Source organism: Spea bombifrons, chromosome 12, assembly GCF_027358695.1.
Source record: "Spea bombifrons isolate aSpeBom1 chromosome 12, aSpeBom1.2.pri, whole genome shotgun sequence".
Taxonomy (NCBI): domain Eukaryota; kingdom Metazoa; phylum Chordata; class Amphibia; order Anura; family Pelobatidae; genus Spea; species Spea bombifrons.
The window spans coordinates 17,781,947-17,803,916 of NC_071098.1; the positions used below are offsets into that span (position 1 = coordinate 17,781,947).

The following is a 21,970-nucleotide window of genomic DNA, read 5'->3' on the forward strand; positions in this document are numbered from 1 at the left end:
AATGTTCATAAGAAGCGAGAGTTCAAATTTAGGGAAACACAGCTGTTTTTGCGGTAATAACTGTAAGAAATCACGAGTATGATAGGAGCACATGTTTTTGAGAAATTGCTGCTTTATTATCCATTAGAATGTACACTTTCTAAGAATTCAGTTTTGTGAGGACTGAGTGCTGAGCAGTGGCATTAGGCAGGCATGTTGCTGTGGAAGAAATTGGAATAGTTTGAAATGGCCTCTCCATTCTCCCCATTTGTCCACCAGGAAAACCCATTATGGAGAACCAGCTTTGTTGGTTGGAACTTATTAAAATTGGAGGACATTAAACAATGATTCTTAGTACTTGGCTGGATAGCATACTTGGTTATGCTTGAGATGCCTCACTGGAAGTCAAAATACAAGACAGAATTTTTGTCCTCACTCTTTGTGCACAAAGTTCAAGGTACCGCTTGAACTTTGCTCGATTATAAGACAAGGTTTTTTCAGAGCAAATGCTCTAAAAAAATACCCCTCGCCTTATATTCAAGGTCATCTTATAACACACCAGGGAGTCTGGAGCACAGGGGGCAAGTCTGGAGATGCATCAGTAGGTCAGGGGGCATAAAGGGGGGGATAAGGCATACCTGGTGGTGGCAGATTGGCATATAGAGGTATAAGGCATATTGGAGGGGCAGAGTGGTAAATATGGGGTATAAGTCATGTGAGGGAGGCAGAGTGGCAAATGGTATAAGGAATATCTGGGGTAGAGTGGCATATTGGGGGTATATAGCATATGAGGGAGGCAGAGTGGCATATAGAGGGTATAAGGCATATCAAGGAGGGCAGAGTTGCATATAGGATGGGGTATACCGCATATCTGGGGGGCAGAGTAGCAAGCCGTGGGGCAGATGTGCATAACTGGGGGCAGGTTTGCAAATAAAAGGAAATAAAAGCAAATAATTTCATTTTTCTCAATCATAGTTTTTATTAAATATTAAAAAATAGTTTACATTTTAATTAATATTTACTAATAAAACTTTTTTTTCCTATAGGGTAGTCTTATATTCAGGCTTTTTATTTTTTTCTAACTTTTGGAGGGGTCGTCTTATAATCAGGGTTGTCTTATAATCAAACAAATACAGTACTTTCCTGACCCAGATCTTGAGACAGTACCATGATCTTCTCATAGCCACTATCTGAGCACCAACTTTGGACAGAGCAAAGTTAAGGGAAGTTGTTAAAAATGCCTTCTATTTCTACTTCTATTTTATGTCACTGACTCTTCCTACCTGTATCCGGTTCTGTTTAAATGTAACTTATTGAAGGACTCAATTGCCAAATAATTTTTTTTATTGGAAATGGGACATACAATTAAAAATTATCCCATCCTTCGTGACTGAATTAAAATTTTAATAAAAAGACAGTAGGTGAGTATTTTGCATCCCCTTCTTTACTCTCACCAATAACAGCAAAGTCAATGTTGTCAACCAGAACATATAAGATCAAATGTCCCCGACCATAACGCAGATAAAACCAAAACAGGAAAAAAGTCACATGGAAGAAAAAGTCACATGGAAGAAAAGGAATGAGCCACAGAACTCCGTCCATGCAATCAAGCTGGAAGAAAAAGAGAGAAAAACATAACAGGAACCACATCCTAACGAAAGTTCGAAGGAGATAATATTAAACACGATCTAAGATACTGAAAAAGCTAATTTGAAACATGACCAAACAAATCAAGAAGTACAAACAAAACTATACCAGAAAGGGAAAATACTTGTCTCCTGTCTTTGTTAAAATTGTAATTATTGAATTACCGAGGCTAGAGTAATTTTTATTTTTAAGGCAAGACAGGAGGCTCCTTTTTGTGCGATTTTAACGCTAAGAAACTAACATCAAGGGTGGAAAGACTACTGCAGCCTTACCAGCTGGGTCACACGCAAAACCAACATGACCGCTAAACTACGTGGCCAGAATAGATAAAAAGAACGGTAGGACTTACCTAGTTAAAATTATTGACAACATTTTTTAAATATAAGTCACAGATGCAAAATGGGGACCAACTTATTTCCCCACACACCAAGAGTGCCAGACTCTCCAGGCTGCCCAATAAGACATTCGTGTACCAGGTGCCCAGGATTCTCAGAGCAAGGTCTGAGCGATCTCAGATAAATGAACCCCCTGATAGTCTGCACATGAAACCCTGATAGTGTCCAAGCAATTAACGACAAGAAACCTTCAAGGATCAGGGGATGAGCCTGTCCCTCAGGGAAACGTTGAAAGGGCCAAGGGATCTCAAATCAACATCTCCAGAAGAGCCATGACCCACAAAGGGGATAGCAGGATCAGGGACGTCCTGGATTGACTGAGGTAGTAAATGACCCGGGGAATGAGGGTGAACAGGGGGACCACGTAAGCCTCTGATGTGGACCCTGTCTGGGTGAAAACATCTGTCACTAGAGCCCCCGAGTCTGGGAGCCAGGTTAAGAAATCCTTTGGCTTGTGGTTTGTCCTGGATGTGAAAAGATCCAGGTATAGTTAGCCTCTCAGATGATGTATGTAGAAATCACTTGAGCAGTGAGAGTGTGCACGGGGGCAAAACAGGTATGCGGTACAGCCTTCCCTTGCAGGCTGTGGCCAGGAATGCCCACTGACAGGCGGTTCTGTAATGGGGGTGGTCCCGTGATATCGGTGGGCGGTCTCAATAATGTCGTGGGGCATTCCTGCTGATGTCAGCTGACATTGTTGGAAACGCCCCCATTCAAAGTGGAAATGGATGGGGAATGGGGGGTGTCAAGACCCTGTGACCCGGAGGATTCGAGTGTTGACCCGGAAAACCGGAGAATCCCAAGTATGGCTATACAGACTAGTATGCGTGCTTAGGCATACCAATAACATTTAGATCATTTTAGATAATGACCTGAGACTGATGAAGAGACACACAAAATAATGAATTGTGATGATGGACCCTGTCAGGAATATGTACTGTCATTCATTGATTCTTACATTTAAAACAACTTTTGAATATCAGCGGATGCATGGAAATGCAGGTTCATGCGTGGCTGAAGACTTGGTGTAAGAAGGAGGGTTTTGAGTTCTAAGCTGTTTTTGCGACTTTATAGTCGTGACGGATTACACCTGAATGCAAGAGGGTCTGCTGTGCTAGGGGATAGGATGGCCAGAAGGTTGGAGGGCTATTTAAACTAGGTAATGGAGGGGATAGTAGTAGCATAAAGAATAAGGTTGCAGATTGTTTTCTTAAGAAAATAACTGATGGCAAACTAAATTGTGTACTAGCCTGGCTAACAAAATGGGAGAACTAATCCCATGACTGGACAGTTTTAAAAGGCTATACACTGTTCAGGAGGGACAGTGGAATTGGGGAAGGGGAGATGCATGCCTTTATGTTAAACTACAGTTAATTCTTTGTATTAAGGATTATGTATGTCAGATTACTGACAATGTGTTGCATGATAACTCCATGAACTTGTTGCATGATAACTCCATAATGTTGTTCGGGAAGGAATTTTCCCCCTGGTATGGGGCAATTTGCATCTGCTTCATAAGGGTTTTTTGCCTTCTTCTGGATCAACACAGTAGGGACACAATAGGTATATAGGTTGAACTTGATGGACTTTGGTCTTTTTTCAACCTATATTACTATGTATGCTGTCTGCTGCTGGGTATGAAATGTTGTTAGAATGGTCTTCTGCACCAGCTGGTGATACACCATAAAAAAAAGTGGAGCAGGTTGTGCCAGTAGTTCTACAGACCTTATGCTGCCCTGCATGTAGATCTTGGGAACATTATTTGGGGTAATTATGGGTTAATTAAAGTATTAACCGAAAACTTCAAGTAATGTAAACTGAACAATTCCCAAAGACTTAAGCAAAAAAAAGTATAAAAGTATAAACCTTGTATAAATATATGTTTCCAGCTGTCAGTCCATGAACTGGATCTTCATCTTCCGTACAGGAAGATGTTATCTTAAAAAAAAATAAACTTTAAATAACACAACCTTTAACAAAAAGAACAAAATCAACAAAAAATATTTTAAACCAAAATACATACTTACTGGGCCACTTGTAAAAGTATTTCTACTGAATTTTTCCCCTTCTAAAGTACTCTCTACCCCACTCTTCTAAGCCAAAATTAAATTATCTAACACACTAAACCATTACAGTGTACTAGGAAGGGTGGTTTTGATGACACAGAGACTTTACTTAACTCTGTAGGTTCAAGTTACTAGTGCAACAGCCCAGTAAGGTTGTATTTTGGTTTTTGCCATCAGGTTGTTTTTTTTCTGGAGAGAAGCTGAAGATACAAATTAGTTTGACAAGCAGGAACATATAAAGGTAAGAAAATAAAATGTTATGGCTTACATTTTGATTGAGGATCTGTCACCTACACAGCTGTAATTACCTAATTTACTTAATCATACAATTAACAAATGTTTAAGAAAGCTGCTTGTCAGTAGCATACAGATGAAATGTAGAGCTATATATATAGGATTATATTACTTAGTGCAACTAAATAGACTTAAGACCTACATGTAACAGTATCTATTTATTAAAATATTTGCGTATATTACACTGTTTGCTGTTGAATTTTCTTAATCCTGAGCCTGTCAGACATCCAGGAGGTTGGAGGAAAAAAGTCTTTTTTTATTATATACCGTATTTGCTCGATTATAAGACGACCCTGATTATAAGACGACCCCCCAAAATCTGAATATTAACTTAGGAAAAAAAGAAAAAGCCTGAATATAAGACGACCCTAAAGGAAAAAAGTTTTACCAGTAAATGTTAATTCATGTACGAATAATCATGTACGAGTAAGTAGAAGTGTCGATCAGGGTGTAATCTACTTGGATTTTGCCAAGGCGTTTGACACGGTTCCACACAATAGGTTAGTATTCAAACTGAAAGAAATTGGCCTAGATGGAAATTCTTGTTCTTGGGTAGAACATTGGCTTAGAGGTAGAGAACAGAGAGTTGTTATAAATGGTAAATTTTCAAGCTGGTCAAAAGTGGTAGTGGTGTCCCTCCGGGTTCTGTTCTGGGACCAATTTTATTCCACATATTTATAAATGACCTGGCAGTAGGCATTGAAAGTCATGTTTCTGTGTTTGCAGATGACACAAAACTAGGTAAAGTTATACAGGGCGAGCAGGATATTACAGTGCTGCAGAGGGATCTAGATGGACTGGGCACTCACAAATGCCAGATGAAATTCAATGTAGATAAATGTAAAGTTATGCACTTCGGGGTAGCGAATGCACAAGCAACCTACACCCTAAACGGTAGTGAATTAGGGGTAATGACAAATGAGAAGGATTTGGGAATTGTTATAGACAACAAACTAGGCAACAATGTGCAGTGTCAGTCTGCGGTTGCTAAGGCCAGTAAGGTATTGTCGTGTATAAAAAGGGGCATCAAGTCGCGGAATAAAGATATAATTTTGCCTTTGTATAAATCAATGGTAAGGCCGCACCTTGAGTATGCTGTGCAATTTTATAGCAAGACAGGAGGCTTCGTATTTTGCATTAAACCTTCTTTACTGTTAACCTCCAGCAGCAAAACAGTTAACAGAAACAATAACAACAACCAATAGGAACACAGTAACAAGTCTATAAAAGTCTGCACATCTTGGTGCTCCTCCTCTTTCTTTGCTGCTTAACCTCCAGGTGAGAACATTCCATTTTATTGCTGTTATTATCTGTGAAGGTTATTGCAATTGTATTTACTTGTACCTTTTTTCTGCTGTTAGGGGGATTTTTCTCTCCTGCCTCTCCTTGCTGTCCCCGTGTCCCCGGGGTCCCTTTCCTTTTCCCCTCAGGCTGTTTGCCTGTCTGACCACGTGGGGTAGGCCCCTTTTTACCCGGGGCGGCGGTTTTTCCCTCCGCCTTTTGGCATCCTTAGTTGTTCCTCCACCTGCGCGGTGTGTTATCTAAATCTTCCCGCGCGGCGAGCTGGTTTTTTCCCTCACGCGGCTGTATTTGCCGCGTCTCCCGTTTGGCGGCCTGCCGCGTGGTTGTGCGGCGGCCCGCCGCGTGATTTGCAGCGGCCTGCCGCGTGGTCGTGCGGCGGCCTGCCGCGTGGTTGTGCGGCGGCCTGCCGCGTTTAGTAAGCGGCGGCCTGCCGCGTTGTTTTACTTTACCGCGCTGGTTCGCGGCTGCCTCTGAGGCGGCGGGTTCGTCCTTCCCGCGCGCCTTCTGTCCGCACCGCGGCCTTTTTTACTTTGCCGTGCCGCGGCCTTTTATTTTACAGTGCTGCGGTCCCTGTGTTACCTCGCCCGGCGGGGATTTTTCTCATTTATCTGCTGCGCGCCGTCCGTTGCGGTTCGGGCCTTATCGCCTGCATGGTGCGTTTTTTCTTTTAGGTTGTTTTTCCTCCACTTTTAGGTGCTGCATATACAGTTTACGTTTATGGATGTTGTCATCTCCTGTTAATCCCCATGGGTGAACCTCCACTGCCTCTCACGGTTACTGGCCTTGCCTCTGTGCACTTTAAAGGATGAATCCCTTCAGCCCTATTTCTCTGGGGTGACCCCCTTGTCAGGATCTGCTCCTAGGGTGACCCCTCCATATCTCTGCTCGGGTAGCCCCCCTGCAGCTATCAGGCGTGGTGAACCCCACTCCTCTGGGCGCGTTCTTGGGGATACTGCACCTAACGTTGGTCGCATTTTACTGTACGGGCGAACCCCGTTTGATTTGGCCTGTGTCTGGATTGCCCCTACTCACTCCTTGTTGTTTGTGTTCCCATTAGACACACTTGGAGTATAATGGCCGAAGACTTACAAACCCAGATTCCAGCGGCCGTTCAGGCATGGCTCCGATCCGCTCTGGCTGCATCGTTCCCTACCGCCCTGGAGGGGCTCCAGTCTGCGCGCCCAGCTCCTTCTGTCGCTTCCCCTGCCGAGGTTGAGGAGTCAGACGCAGGCGGTTCGTCTTCCCCCGCGGGCACGGCGGCTTCACAGAAACGTGCCTGGAGCGATTTGCCTTCTACATCGGCAAAAGGAAAGGCTCCGTTAAAGAAGGTCCGCAGTTCAGTCCTTCCCATGGTGCCTCCAACTGAGGACCTCACGGATTACGAGGTGTTGGATGAATACTGCGCTGGTTCTTCGGGTTTCGCCTCCCCTGCCCGGGAGCAAGATTTCGTTCCCGATCCTCCCAAGCTCCCACTCAATCCATCCAGCGCTCCCGACCAACCGTTTGAAGTTGTGGATGACCTCGGCACTCCATTGTTTGACCCCAGGGCCCTTCGTCACCCTCGCTCTTCGGAGTGGACTCCTTCGGCTCATATTGCCGAGTTTTTACGGTTTTGGATCCGTCGCCCCCTGGACAAGGACGTACGTCAAAGGCTCCGCTCAGAGTGCCCTCGACCTACCGTCAAGGATAAGGTCCTCAATACTCCCGAGTTCGACCAGACTTTTGTAACTTTCCTGACAAAGAACGGTAAAGACCCTCGTAAGGACATTGAGCTGGGGCTGCGCTCCACGCAAGACAAGCTGTTGGACGTTGCGGGTCCTTTGACACAGGTCTTCCAGATGGCAGACGAGGCCATTACTGACGGCTCGCCTTTGGATCCCCAGTTGGTGCGCGATTGGACTCAGCGTGCCTTATGTCATCTGGGAAACGCCAATTGCGCTATCTCCACCGAGCGACGCAAGGCGGCGTTATTCAAGCTAGATGCCAAGTTGGCCGAGTTGGCCCCTAAAGAGCTGGGCGCGGAAGCCAAGGGTCTCCTGTTTGGAGAAAAATTTATCAAAGACCTGAGCCAGCATGTGAACTTGTTCACCTCCCTCAACAAGGCCCAGGCTAACATGAGGCGTGTTTTCCAGTCAGGAAGTCGTTTTTCCTCCAGAGCTGGCCGGCAGCGGGGTCGTGCCGCCAGCAGAACGGCCTCTTTTGGCTCCAGACCCCGGTTCCCGGATGCTTCCACCACCTACCGCTCTCATTACCGGCTTCCATTCACCAGAGGTGGCTCCAGGGGCAGAGGACTCTCGTCCACCAGGGGCAGATCGGCTTCAGGTAAGACTATTTCCTATTCTCCCTCACATTCCTGTCGGGGGTCGGCTCGCCCGTTTTTCCCATGTCTGGTCTCGCCTTACGTCCGATCCCTGGGTCCTTCAGACTGTAGAGGGTTTCCGTCTGGAGTTTCTCTCTGTTCCTCTCTGCCCCCTCTTCTCCGGCTCTCTCGAGACGCCGCGTCCCTGGTTCACTCCGAACTCTCCTCCCTCCTAGAGAAGGGCGCCATAGAGCGGGCGGACTCCCCTGGCGGTTTTCTCAGCAACATTTTCTTGGTGCGCAAGAAATCGGGGGAGTTCCGTCCCGTGATCAACCTCCGGGCCCTCAACAGGCACGTCGTGTACCGCCACTTCAAAATGGAGGGTATTCACCTCCTTCGCGACCTTCTCAGGGAGAACGATTGGTTCTCTCGCCTCGACCTCAAGGACGCTTACCTTACCGTCCCGGTCCATCGCGACGATCGGAGGTTTCTGCGGTTTCGTTGGCGCGGCCTCCACTGGCAGTTCACCTGCCTTCCTTTCGGCCTCAGCTCCGCTCCGTGGTGCTTCACCAAGCTGTTGAAGCCGGTCATGGAGTTCCTTCGGGTTCGCGGGATTCGTTCCATCATTTATTTGGACGATATCCTCCTTATGGCCCAGGACGTCGAATCCCTGCGTCGCGATACTTACCTCGCGGTCCATCTACTTCAGGACCTGGGCTTTGTCATCAACGAGGCCAAGTCGGTCTTGGTTCCGACGCAGACCGTTCAGTTCCTTGGGTTCTCGGTGGATTCCGTGGCGTCCGTCCTCAGGCTTCCCCGCGACAAGGTCCTGGTCATAAAAAAGGAGATTCGCAGGCTCCTGCGCGGTGGCTTGGTTTCACTCCGGAACCTCGCCAGAGTCATTGGCCTGCTGTCAGCGTCCATTCAGGCGATCTTCCCGGCCCCGCTCCACTACAGGGCCCTGCAGCGCCTTAAGACGAAGCATCTTCGCGAGTCGGCCTCCTACGACACGATGGTCTCTCTGTCGGACGAGGCCCGGCTGGAACTCCATTGGTGGTTGGTCCACATGGACGCGTGGAACGGCCGTGCCATTTTCGGGTCAAGCCCGGATTTTGTCTTAGACTCCGACGCAAGCCTATCTGGCTGGGGAGCAGTTTGCGGAGACGTAGCTACGGGGGGTCCTTGGACTGCGGAAGAGCGCAGTCTTCATATCAATTGCCTGGAGCTCATCGCTGGATCGTTCGCGGTTCGCAGCTTCATGAGGGGCGTCACTCATTGTTCCCTGGTGCTGCGCATGGACAATGTTTCGGCCGTCCGTTATATCAACAGGCTAGGGCTCAAGATCCAGGCTTCTCACGGAGCTCACCAAGGAGCTCTACCAGTTCTGCCTGGACAATCATTTGTCCATACGGGCAGAGTATCTGACGGGCAGGGAAAATCTGGTGGCAGACTGGTTCTCCCGTCATTGGAGGGACGTCAGCGATTGGCGTCTTCTTCCGAGCGTATTCCACTCTCTCCACCTTTGTCGGGGCCCTTTCCATCTGGATCTGTTTGCGTCCAGGTCGAACCGTCAGACCGAGGCGTTCTCCAGCTGGCTCCCGGACCCGTTGTCCTCGGCGGTGGACGCCTTCCTGCAGCCATGGCCTCCCCAGGGAGCGTATGCCTTTCCCCCATTCAACATGATCCTTCGGACTCTTCATTCCGTCTGTCGCCAGGGTGTCTCGATCCTCTTGATAGCACCCCTGTGGAGGACTCAGCTGTGGTTCCCGTTGCTTCTGGAACTGTCGTGCGCGGATCCCCTGATCCTTCCCTCGACCTGGGATCTGCTTCAGGATCCGCAGGGGAACCCTCATCCTCTTATCCTCCAGGATCGGCTGACGTTGGTGGCTTGGTCGGTTTCCGGGGATACTGGCATGTGCCGGATTTATCGGAGGCAGCTAGAGACCTGCTCTGGGGCTCTTGGGCCCCGGGCACCAGGCGATCTTATCTCCAGGCTTGGAACGCCTGGAGTCGCTGGTGTCTGGTTCGACACCTTGATCCCCTTACGGCACCTGTGACGTCGGTCCTTAATTTTCTGGCTCATCTCTTTTCCATTGGCAAGTCCTATCGCACTATTAATTTGTTCCGTTCGGCCATTTCGGCGGCTCACGTTCCGGTGCAAGGCTTGGGAGTCGGTAAGGATCCGGCGGTCTGTCGTCTCCTACGGGGAGTTAGGCTCGCGAGGCCCCCGAAGGCTCGTTACGAGTCCTTTTGGGACGTCTCCCGGGTACTCCAATTTTTGGAGGGTTGGCCGGACAACGATGGGTTGTCTTTTCGACAGCTTTCCACCAAGATGGCTCTGCTTCTGTGTCTGGTTTCTTTTCGGCGGGTGTCTGATATTTGTGCGTTTGACGTGTCCTCTTTTACTTTTTCCCCCGAGGGTGTCTCGGTCTCCGTGTTTCAGAGGACTAAGTCCAATTCCTCTTCAGTGTCTTACCCTTACTTTCCCGAGCGGCCACGCCTTTGTGTGGCGCGTTGTGTCCATTCTTATCTCGCCAGGTCGGCTCCTTTCCGCTCGTCTCTCTCTGGTCCTCTCTTCATATCCTACGTCCGTCCTTTTCGCCCTGTCTCTGTGCCCACGCTTTCCAGGTGGATACGTTGGCTTCTCCTGTTGGCTGGCGTTGAGGGCTCCTTTGGAGCGCACTCAGTTCGTGGTGTGGCCGCCTCCGCGGCATTGTCGGCTGGCTGTTCTCTCTCGGACCTTTTGTCGGTGGCAGATTGGTCCAGAGAATCTACCTTCCGGACCTTTTATTTTCGAGCCCCGGTTCACGCTGCTTTGGCGCTGATTTAGGGGCGTTAAAATTGCAAAATACGAAGCCTCCTGTCTTGCTATAAAATTAGGGATTAAACTAGCCTTGGTGCAGTATTAATCTAAATTTTATTAAAGACAGGAGGCGAGTATTTTCCCGCCCTTCCCCTTCCCTTCTGTTTTGGGGTTTATTGGGGGGATTGTTGTCGGGTTATTGTTCTTATTATCATGTTGTACCTCTACCGTAGTTGGTGTTTTTTATATCATGTGTGACATGTGGTTGCGGGGTACTTTCACGACTCTTTGTTTTTTCCCAGGTCGTCCTCCGGTTGTCTGAGGTTTTGACGCTGCGGTTGTCCTTCTCAGCGTGGTTTTGAGTTCCTGTGTTTCTTCTGGATTGTTCCGGGCTGTCGGTTCAGCTTCTGCGCAAAGAAAGAGGAGGAGCGCCAAGATGTGCAGACTTTTATAGACTTGTTACTGTGTTCCTATTGGTTGTTGTTATTGTTTCTGTTAACTGTTTTGCTGCTGGAGGTTAACAGTAAAGAAGGTTTAATGCAAAATACTCGCCTCCTGTCTTTAATAAAATTTAGATTAATACTGCACCAAGGCTAGTTTAATCCCTAATTTTGGGCACCTTTTCTAAAGAAGGATATCATAGCACTAGCAAGGGTGCAGAGGTGGGCTACAAAATTAATAAAAGGAATGGAGCACTATAGTTATGAAGAAAGGTTAACTAATTTAAATCTGTTTAGTTTAGAAAAACGTCGCCTCAGAGGGGATATGATAACGTTATATAAATATATTCGGGGCCAATACAAACCATTGTGTGGAAATCTGTTCATAAACAGGACTATGCATAGGACACGTGGTCATGCATTTAGACTGGAAGAAAGGAGATTTAGACTAAAGCAGAGAAAAGGGTTTTTTACAGTAAGGACAATAAGGATGTGGAATTCTCTGCCTGCAGAGGTAGTTTTATCAGAGTCTGTACAGACGTTTAAACTGCAACTGGATGGATACCTGGAAAAACATAATGTTCGGGGATATAATCTTTAATTATAGGGAAACAGCTTATTGATCCAAGGAGAAATCTGACTGCCATTTTGGGGTCAAGAAGGAATTTTTTTCCCTGGTTTTTTTCCCCGGGGTTTTTTGCCTTCTTTTGGATCAACAGCAACAAATTAACAGATATAGGAAAGGCTGAACTTGATGGACGCATGTCTTTTTTCAGCCTATGTAACTATGTAACTATGTAAACTATTTTTTTAATAAAAGCTATGATTGAGAAAAATATTTTTTTTGTTTTTATTTCCTTGTATTTTCCAACCTATCCCCCAGTTACGCACATCTGCCCCCAGGCTTGCCACACCAAATTGGCACTGTGGCCCATGATATGCCTTTTAACCCTCTATATGCCACTGTGCCCCATGGTATGCCTTTTGACCCCTTATGTGCCACTCTGCCTCCAGAAATGCCTTATACCCCTATATCCCATTCTGGCATTTAGGGGGTTAAAATGCATATTATGGGGCAGAGTGGCATATAGGTAGGTATAAGGCATTCCAGGAGGCAGAGTGGCATTAAGGGAGTTAAAAGGCATTGTATAGAGCACTCTGCCTCCAGAAATGCCTTATACCCCTATATGCCACTCTGGCATTTAGGGGGTTAAAAGGCATATTATGGGGCAGAGTGGCATATAGGGAGGTATAAGGCATTTCAGGAGGCAGAGTGCTCTATTAAATGCCCCCTTAACGCCACTCTGCCTCTTGAAATGCCTTATACCTCCCTATATGCCACTCTGCCCCATAATATGCCTTTTAACCCCCTAAGTGCCAGAGTGGCATATAGGGGTATAAGGCATTCCAGAAATGCCCTATGTAACACACACACACACACACTTACCGGTGCTTCCAATTTCCTTCTGTATTGCCGGGGCATCGGGTTGACGTCTCCTTCCGCTGCAGCCGGAAGGAGGTGGAGTTGGCAGCGGGGGTTTGTCTGCGTCCGTCTCGGATACCTTCCCCGGCTGTCAGAGATCAGAGTTCCCCGCACCAGTGCGGCACCGGTGCGGGGAACTCTGATCTCTGACAGTCGGGGAAGGATTTGCGCGATGGACGCAGACAACCCCCGCTGCTAGCCACACCTCCTTCCGGCTTCAGCGGACGTTGTCTACGCGGATCGCGTAGACGTCAACCCGCTGCCCCGGCAATACAGCAGGAAGCACCGGTAAGTGTGTGTGTGTGGGGTGTTAAATGGCGGGGGGGGGTTAAATGGCGGGGGGGAGACAGGAGGATCCAGGTCCCCTGCAGCGGTGCGGGGGGGATCTGGATCTTAGTCTCATAATCAGACCTCTATTTGAGGTCTGATTAGAAGACGACCCTGATTAGAAGACGAGGGGTATTTTTCATAGCATTTGCTCTGAAAAAAACCTCGTCTTATAATCGAGCAAATACGGTATATGTAGAACATTTGGAGTTTTATAGGAAAACGAATTGTGTAAAAGGTTTGCTATTGTTGATAAAAAAAAACCACTAACGTACATAATATTACTTTGTTCTTTTTGCTTATATAGATAAAATATGTTTTCAATTCACATAATGTCTTTTAAACAGTAGATGTCAGTAGCTTACCTAGCGGGGGGCAGTACACCCCGGGTGCCACTACGCTGGCACCCCACCAGAGACGGATACTAATGTCCGCCACTAGAGAAGCAGGCTGGGTTGGGGAGATCAAGGATCTCCCTCTAACCGGCTTAAAGTCAATCAAGGGAGCGGGAGGTCTGTTAATGTAGGCCTCCGATCCTGCTCCCTCGCGATGCGCATAGAAACTGTTGCAGTGCGTCGAGATTTGATGTCGTATCCCGGCGCACAACACTTTTTTTTAAAGGCGTGGGGGGATAATATTCTGTTTTGGCCAAGTGAATGCTGAATTTTCGGTTTCGGCCTAGAATTTTCATTTCGGTGCATCCCTGCTATATACTAAGCCAGACACTGAAGTGGTAGGCCTACACCACATCAATGTTTGGCTTAGTATATAGTGATAAGGGTTATGCTGCATTATTGTCAATGTGTGGCTTAATGTAGAGTGATAGGGATTATGCTGTACCACCGTCAATGTGTGCCTCTGTATATACACAAAAAGAAAGGTTGGAATGCAGCACTCAGCAGTGAAATGGTGCACGAGCCAGGGTACCACCAAGTCCCTCAATAAATCCAAAATAAAGAAGCAGAGGCTCAGCACTCAAATGATAAGGTGAGTTTATTTCACACAGGCCTGTGTGAAATAAACTCACCTTATCATTTGAGTGCTGAGCCTCTGCTTCTTTATTTTGCCTCTGTATATAGTGATATGCTGTACCCCTTCAATGTTTGCCTCAGAAACTAAAAACATGCAGCACTGCAGCCTGGATGGGGCCTGACAGTTTGCCTCAGTATATAATGATAACAAGTATGCTGTACCCCTGTCAATGTTTGCCTAACAATAGAAGCTATGCAGTTTTAAAGTGTGTGTGTGTGTGTGAGGGGGTGCCACATACAGGATCCGCCCCAGGTGCCAAATACTCTAGGTACGCCCCTGGATAATGTTGTAAATAATGTTTAAAAGTTGAATATTACATTTATTTATATAGTGCCAGCAGATTGCAATCAGAGTCAATAGAATAAATTTATATCACAAATTATACCAAGCTGGTACAAAGGAGAAGAGGGCCCTGTTCTTGTCAGTTTACAATATAGGCCATTGTGGTTGAAGTGAAAGAGTAGGAGAGAACTGGTTGGATGCAGTTGAGTTGGTCAAGTCAGGATGAGCTGTCAGGGTTGTTGGTTGTTCAGATGAGTTAGACTTGATGCTGACTGAGAGTGTTCTAAGGAAAGTTGTATGCTTCTTGAAAGTGGTGGGTTTTCAGAGAGCTTTTGAAATTTGCATATGATGGAGAAAATCTGACAGATGGGGACAGAAATTCCAGGGAAGGGATACAGCACAGGTAAAATCCTGGTCGTGAGAGTGAGAAGAGGTAATGATGGTAGAAGAGAGACGTCCTAAGAGGAACTAAGAGGGTGGTTAGGAGGTATTTGGAATGGAATGTAGATATACACTATATGGACACAAGTATTGGGATACACCTCTTAATTATTCAGGTGGTTCAATCAGACCCATTGCCACAGGTGTCTAAAATAAAGCACTTAGCCATGCAGCCTGCATTTACAAATATTTGTTAAAAAATTGGTCACTGAAGAGCTCAGTGAATTCAAGTTTTTTACAGTGATAGGTTGCTGCCTTTGCAATAAGTCAATTCGTGAAATGTCATCCTTGCTAGATATTCCATGGTCAACTGTTAGTGGTATTATTGGAAAGTGGAAGCATGTAGGAACAGCAGCAACTCAGCGGAAGACCAAGTAAAGTCACAAAGCGGGGTCACCAATTGCCGAGAAGCATTGTGCGTAAAAGTCGCCAACGCTCTGCTGATTACATAGCTTAAGAGTTTCAAACTACCACTGGTATTAATATCAGCACAAAAACTATGTGATGGGAACTTCGTGGAATGGTTTCCATGGTTAAGCAGCTGCATGCAAGCCTCAAATCATCAAGTACAATGTAAGCATCAGATTGAGTGATGTAACGCACACTTCCACTTGACTGAAGCAGTGGAAATTGTTCTGCGGAGTGACGAATCATGCTTCTCTTTTTGGCACTGTGATGAACTAGTCTAATAGGTGAGAGTGCATTGTGCCTACAGTAAAGTTTACTGGAGGAGGGATAAAACATGGGGCTGTTTTTCAGGCATTGTTGGAAGTACTTGACTAGCTGGCACAGAGCCCTGTACTCAACCCCATTGAACATCTCCTCTAACATCAGTGTCTGACCTCACAAATGCTCTACTGGATGAATGGGACAAAATTCCCACAAAAACACTAGAAAATGTTGTGGAAAGCCTTCCAAGAAGATTGGAAGCTGTTATAGCTGCAAGGGGGGGGGGCAACTACATATTAATGTCCATGTATTTAGAATGCAACATCATGAATGTTTCTGTTGGTGTAATGGTCAGGGTGCGGAGTTGTTGAGGGCTCTTTAAGTCAGGAATTTTACTACTTGAATATGTTGAATCTGGGTACAAAAGTTCAATCCTGCACCAGTGTTTCTTGTACAATAACAAGCAAATGTTGTTACAGATTGAAGGTAAAAGTTGCTAGTTTGGATGCCTTTACTCTCCGTATTACCATATTAAAATATTTTTTTATTTATTTCAGAGATTTCTGGGTCAATAGCATACACTGAATAACAGCAGCTAATGTTTTACCTACATTTGCCTAGAAAGAAACACAATTCTATTCACATAAAATATGGTTATGACTTATGAGTATGATTTTAAATGTTAGGGTTGGTTCACCTGCGTTCAATCATCAAACATAACATGTCTCTCGGCATTCTGTTGCAGCACTTTCCACTTTCCAAAATTCGCTATTTTCATGAAATTGACAAAGTTATTAAAGGTGTTTTCTTTTGATGAGAAGACTACCAAAATATGGAAAATGTGCATGGCTAATTCTGTTTCTCCAGTAGACATGTTCCCTTTAGAAGACAAGGGCAAGGGCATATCATTTTAGTGGAGTCTGATCAGCTATGTTAACCCTTAACACTAGACCACTAGACTTCTTAGCCAATAGATGCAAGCGTGTTTTTTTAATTGTATATTTACATTGTCTTTGTGGAGTACTTAATAAATAATATTACATCAATTTTATTTATAAAGTACCAGCAGATTAAGTAGTGTTAGGAACATGGAACATATTTAACAAATAAAACTTGAAATGATAATGTTAATACACCTTAAGACATACTGGTACAAAAGAAGAAGTTCCTGCTCTTGTGATCTTTGCATTTAAAAATGCATAATTTTACTAATGCCAACATGGCTGTTCAGTAGATAAATATACAGACAGAGGTGGATAGTATGATCAGCTGAATTGTAATGATATTTATTCTTATATAACTGTAAAGGCCTTTGCTATTTTTCTTTTGTTAAAAAAATGCTACATTTCTGTCTGCAATATCTATGCGTTATATATAAGAATGAACAGCACTTTTTGATTCAGTTAAATAACATGAAATACCCAATCACACTGAGAAAGACAAAAGTGTATATATTTAACCCCCCTGGGAAGGGTGAGTTAACACTGCACAGGTATAATCAACTTACAAAATGAAAGGAGTCAATTTCTGCCCACATGTCTGCTTGCAGAGAGATTGGATACAAACTGAGGGAATGCATGGAAGAAGAGATTACATTTCTGGTTCTACAGTAGTAAGCACTTAATTAAAATTTTATTTGCTGTGCTACTATGCACCACAAATCTAAAAGTATTAGATCTGTATCTGTTTTTTTTTTACGTTTTCTCTAATAAATAAAACTTATTTTTTGTGGGGAAAAATATAGGTCACCCAATAGGCCTATTTTCTGCTTCTACTTGCAGTCTTGTCCATAAAAAATTAAGCAGTATAAAAAAAATCAGCCTAGCTCAATGATAGAAACAGATAACAAAACTTCTAAGATACATTTTTGTGGCATTGATTGTGTGCTTCGGATCATGGGATGCATAACCCAAGTGCTCTTCAGCTTTAGGTGACAAATTGATGGCTGGATATTCAAATAACCGCCACTATGTTTAACTGATGGTATGACCTCCTTTTTGTGGAATACTGTTAGTTTTACATCAGATGTAATGGCGACCCATGTCTTCTAAAAAGTTCCACTTTTGACTCATTAGTCCACAGAATATTATCTTAAGTCTTGGCCATCCAAAGGTTTTTTGGCAAATGTGGGACAAGCCTTTGTGCTCTTTTGGTCAGTAGTGGTTTTCACCTTGCAACTACCCCATGGATGCCATTTTTGTTTCAGGTTTTGTCCATTTGTAGATAATGGCTTTCACCATGTTTTACTGGCGTCCCAGAGCCTTAGAAATGGCTTTTATAACCATTTCCAGACTGGTAGATGTCCGTTACTTTGTTTCTCAAATGTTTTCTCAATCTTTTGCCCCATCAATGCAGCTTTTTGAGATCTTTTGCACTGTATATATTTGTGTGTGTGTGTATATATATATATATATATATATATATAATTGTAATATATTATTTAGTAAGCATTTTTATTACGCCACATGACTTTTAATGCATTGAAACATAGAAAGAAGTAGAAAAGAGAAAGAGAGTGCTCTAAGGTGTATTTGCTAAAATGTCAAGTTGAGGGTTAACTTGTCTGCCCAGCCTTGTAATATATGAGTTGTTTGCAAGTGCATGCAACTTTAAGTTGTGCAAGTTGCAGGTGAGAATCACAACTTTCATGTTTCAGGTGAGAATCACAACTGTTTCCTTGTCTGCAATTGCACAATTAAGCATAACTCCCTAGAATTTATAATATATGAAGAATTAATGAATGTTTTAAAAAACATTTTTGAAACTAGAGTTAATTCAATACATCCTCCATCGACATGATTCTGGTGGTGCATGAGAGTACCATGCACCTGGAGAGTAAACCAGTAGTCGTCAAGGTGTCCATCACCCTTCCAGTTGTGGAGATCGTTGAACGGTTTGCGCAGTCTGCTCATACAGGCCTTTACTTCAGTGCTTCCTCATAGTATGCTGTGCCTTGGTGCTGAGCTGTGATTGCATCAATAACTGGTGCATAATGCGAGGGAATACTGAAATAAAGTGATTGTTAGGGCATGTCTCTCTGTGTAATAGCAAATACGCATGTCTCTCAGACAAGCATACGCTAGGGTATTTGTGTGTAAGCACGAAAACGTGTATATGGACAGGAGCGTGTAAGGGAAAGTGTACATGTGTGTGTCTTGGCCTTTTTAAAGGAAAACAATTTAACACATTTAACACATTTTTAAACCAAGGGAACTATTTAGTAATACGGTATTTTAAATGTAAAGAAAATAATAGTGTCCTTCACTGAGTCCAGTAACTTTAGCCACATCAATGCCTATCCCTGATGTAACCCCTATAAACCCACCTTATGTGTATACCATGTAAAAATATATCTTAATATCCTTTTTATGACCGGATGGTTTCTCCTCTCAATTATGTTGCAAAATTGTTAGTTGTTGATCTGAAAGACTTTGTAAACGGTGTTTGAGGATATGGGAAAGAACTTGGTTAGGAAATTGGTATACCTGGTAAAGATAATGCTGGCCCTGACATTTTGAGAGAGAGATGTCAGATGCCCTGAGGCAAACATTTGAAAAAATATTTCCAAACACACCGATTAACAAAAATGATATTATTAATTAGGAGATTAAGTTATATTGACCACAGCCCTAAAACTATGTTGTGATTTTCACTTTTTGAGATCCTAAAGGAATTGTGAAAAACATAAATGTTTTGTGCAATGTACAAATGCAAGGTCCTTGTTAATAAATGCTACAAGATAAAATGCTGAAAATTATCTTCTTGTTTTTGTCTCTTGACCACTGTTAAAATGTAGGAGTTTTCTCTACAACGATTTGACAGCCACTTGGATGAACGTGTGAACATCTTGAGTTTCTCTATGTTTAATCAATCACACAACTATTTCAAGAAATTTGTGCACATTCTTCAGGAATCCTGGGAAGAGAATTGCGACCACAGTCCTTTCACTGGTCCTGCAGTAAGTGCTAATAGATTTATCAAGAAACTCATTGGCTGTCATAATACACATCTACATTGTTCTATGATTTTTGTCATTTTGTTTATGACTAACAAGGAATTTGTCTCTCTCAACAATACAAAGTTGTATTATTTTCTTAATGTTCATAATCAAGCTTGGATTCATGTGTAACGATTATTGACACTGTGAATAGAGCTAGATGAAAACATCTACCTATATCTGGCCTTAGGCATACTGCAGTTCTAGGCAAAATATGTCTCTAGCATTCGACCTACCACATGCGCCCATTGCCGATGCAGATATAAACTACTTGGCCACAAGGCTACCCACTAGGGCATTGTTTGTTAAGAATGCATTGTGGGAAGTTTTTAAAGTTGTCTATTTACCTCTAACAGCATTATTGTTTTAATACAATGTTATATTTTATGTGAATCAGTTACCAGTAGTTTTCAGTAATTTCTGCTTCTACTTCCTTCCTTTTTCTTGTTTTTAAATAATTCTGGTCAATTTAATTAAAGGTCTATTTATTAAAATTCAAGTGCAAGTTGAAGTAGCAAGTAGCAAAGTAGGGAAGAGGTTACAAATATAGAAATTCTCATGGTTCAGAGTATACAAGGGGTTCAATTGAAAGTTTAACCTTTGGAGAGGCTCAGAACCATACACGGCCTTCCCTTCCTTTCAACCGAGACCTTTGAAATAGAAAGAGAAGTACCGTATTGGCTCGGATATAGGCCGCCCCCGTATATAGGCCGCACCCTAAAAGTTTGGTGCTTTTTTAAAGAAAAAGTTTTTTCTTTTAAAAAAGCACCAAAAAACATGCTGCCACTGTGTCCCTCCCCCGAGATACGCTGCCACTCTGTCCCCCCCCGAGATATGCTGCCACTCTGTCCTTCCTCCCCCGAGATACGCTGCCACTCTGTCCTCTCCCCCCCGAGATACGCTGCCACTCTGTCCTCCCCTCCCCCCCGAGATACGCTGCCACTCTGTCCTCTCCCCCCCCGAGATACGCTGCCACTCTGTCCTCTCCCCCCCCGAGATACGCTGCCACTCTGTCCTCTCCCCCCCCGAGATACGCTGCCACTCTGTCCCCCTCGAGATACGCTGCCACTCTGCCCCCCCCGAGATACGCTGCCACTCTGTCCCCCCCCGAGATACGCTGCCACTCTGCCCCCCCTCGACTTACCAGAGCAGACTCCCGGGTGTCTTGCGGGGCCGGAGGGGAGCATCTATGCAAATCGCGTATACAACTCCCGGTGCCGGCAGTCCCGCAAGACACCCGGCAGTCTTCTCTGGTAAGTCGGGGGGGGGGGTATCGTGCGGACGCTTAGACAACCTCCCGTGCCGGCACCCCCCCGTGAGAAGTGCTGGCACGGGAGGCTGTCTGAGCGTATCAGAGAGTAGGATGCAGGTCCCCTGCACCGCTGCGGGGGATCTGTATCCTAACCCCGTTGCCTGCCCGGCGCCCGGGACTGCTTGTCCCGGGTGTCGGGCGCTAGACCCCGAATATAGGCCGCACCCCCACTTTAAAGACTTAAAGTGGGGAAAAAAAGTGCGGCCTATATTCGGGCCAATACGGTATATAGGCCGCACCCTAAAAGTTTGGTGCTTTTTTAAAGAAAAAGTTTTTTTCTTTAAAAAAGCACCAAAAAAACATGCTGCCACTCTGCCCCCCCGAGATATGCTGCCACTGTCCTCCCTCCCCGAGATACGCTACCACTGTCCTCCCTCCCCGAGATATGCTACCACTGTCCTCCCTCCCCGAGATACGCTACCACTGTCCTCCTCTGCCCCCCCCGGACTTACCGGAGCAGACTCCCGGGTGTCTTGCGAGGCCAGCGGGGGACATCTACGCAATACAACTTCCGGTGCCGGCCCTGGATGTGCCGGCACCCGAAGTTGTATATGCGTATTGCGTAGATGTCCCCCGCCGGCCCCGCAAGACACCCGGGAGTCTGCTCCGGTAAGTCCGGGGGGGGCGGGGGCAGAGGTAAAACGCATCGTGCGGAGGTCCGCACGATGCGCTTAGACAACCTCCTGTGCCGGCACCCCCCCCGTGGGAAGTGCTGGCAGGGGAGGCTGTCTGAGCGTATCGGGGAGTAGGATGCAGGTCCCCTGCACCGGTGCGGGGGATCTGTATCCTAACCCCGCTGCCGCACCCCCACTTTAAAGACTTAAAGTGGGGGAAAAAAGTGTGGCCTATATTCGAGCCAATACGGTAAATAAAGCCAAGCATAATTTTAGCTCACCATGCTTATCTGTGTATACATATCATTGAAAATAATACTAATTCATAAGTATAAACTTATTCAGAGGCCAGCAACAAGTTTCATCAGTCTTTTTTTGGCTTTCTAATATTATAGATTCCAATAATATATAATAATTTTAGCTCATGGTAACATTTACTATGTATATTTTCCTTTTAATAATGGTCGTATTTAATAGTATTTAGCCTGTGCCAGGCTGTGGACAAGCCTCTAATATTTTATTCATTTTCCAATAATACTTAAAAGTATAATAAAAAGCCTGGTGTTATAGATTCATTTAACAAAAACC

At 45.0% G+C, this 21,970-nt stretch overlaps 2 protein-coding genes across 2 annotated transcripts in view; both read left to right on the forward strand.

Annotated features, from left to right (window-relative positions):
• The window catches only part of GRIK4 (glutamate ionotropic receptor kainate type subunit 4), a 249,989-nt gene that overhangs the window by 165,711 nt on the left and 62,308 nt on the right, over positions 1-21,970 (forward strand). Inside the window, exon 8 of the mRNA XM_053452347.1 lies at positions 19,256-19,417. Within this exon, the coding sequence (XP_053308322.1) occupies positions 19,256-19,417 (162 nt within the window). The remainder of the gene's footprint in view (positions 1-19,255; positions 19,418-21,970) is intronic.
• LOC128470454 (uncharacterized) lies at positions 6,539-11,370 on the forward strand. Its single transcript, XM_053452346.1, has 2 exons — positions 6,539-8,005; positions 11,088-11,370. The coding sequence occupies exons 1-2, from the start codon at positions 6,757-6,759 to the stop codon at positions 11,105-11,107; spliced, it is 1,269 nt and encodes a 422-aa protein (XP_053308321.1). The 5' UTR covers positions 6,539-6,756; the 3' UTR covers positions 11,108-11,370.

Coding starts and splice junctions, on each gene's coding strand:
- LOC128470454 (XM_053452346.1), top strand. CDS start 6,757: ATGGCCGAAGACTTACAAACCCAGATTCCAGCGGCCGTTCAGGCATGG. Junction 8,006..11,087: donor CAGGGGCAGATCGGCTTCAG/GTAAGACTATTT, acceptor GTTTTTTCCCAG/GTCGTCCTCCGGTTGTCTGA.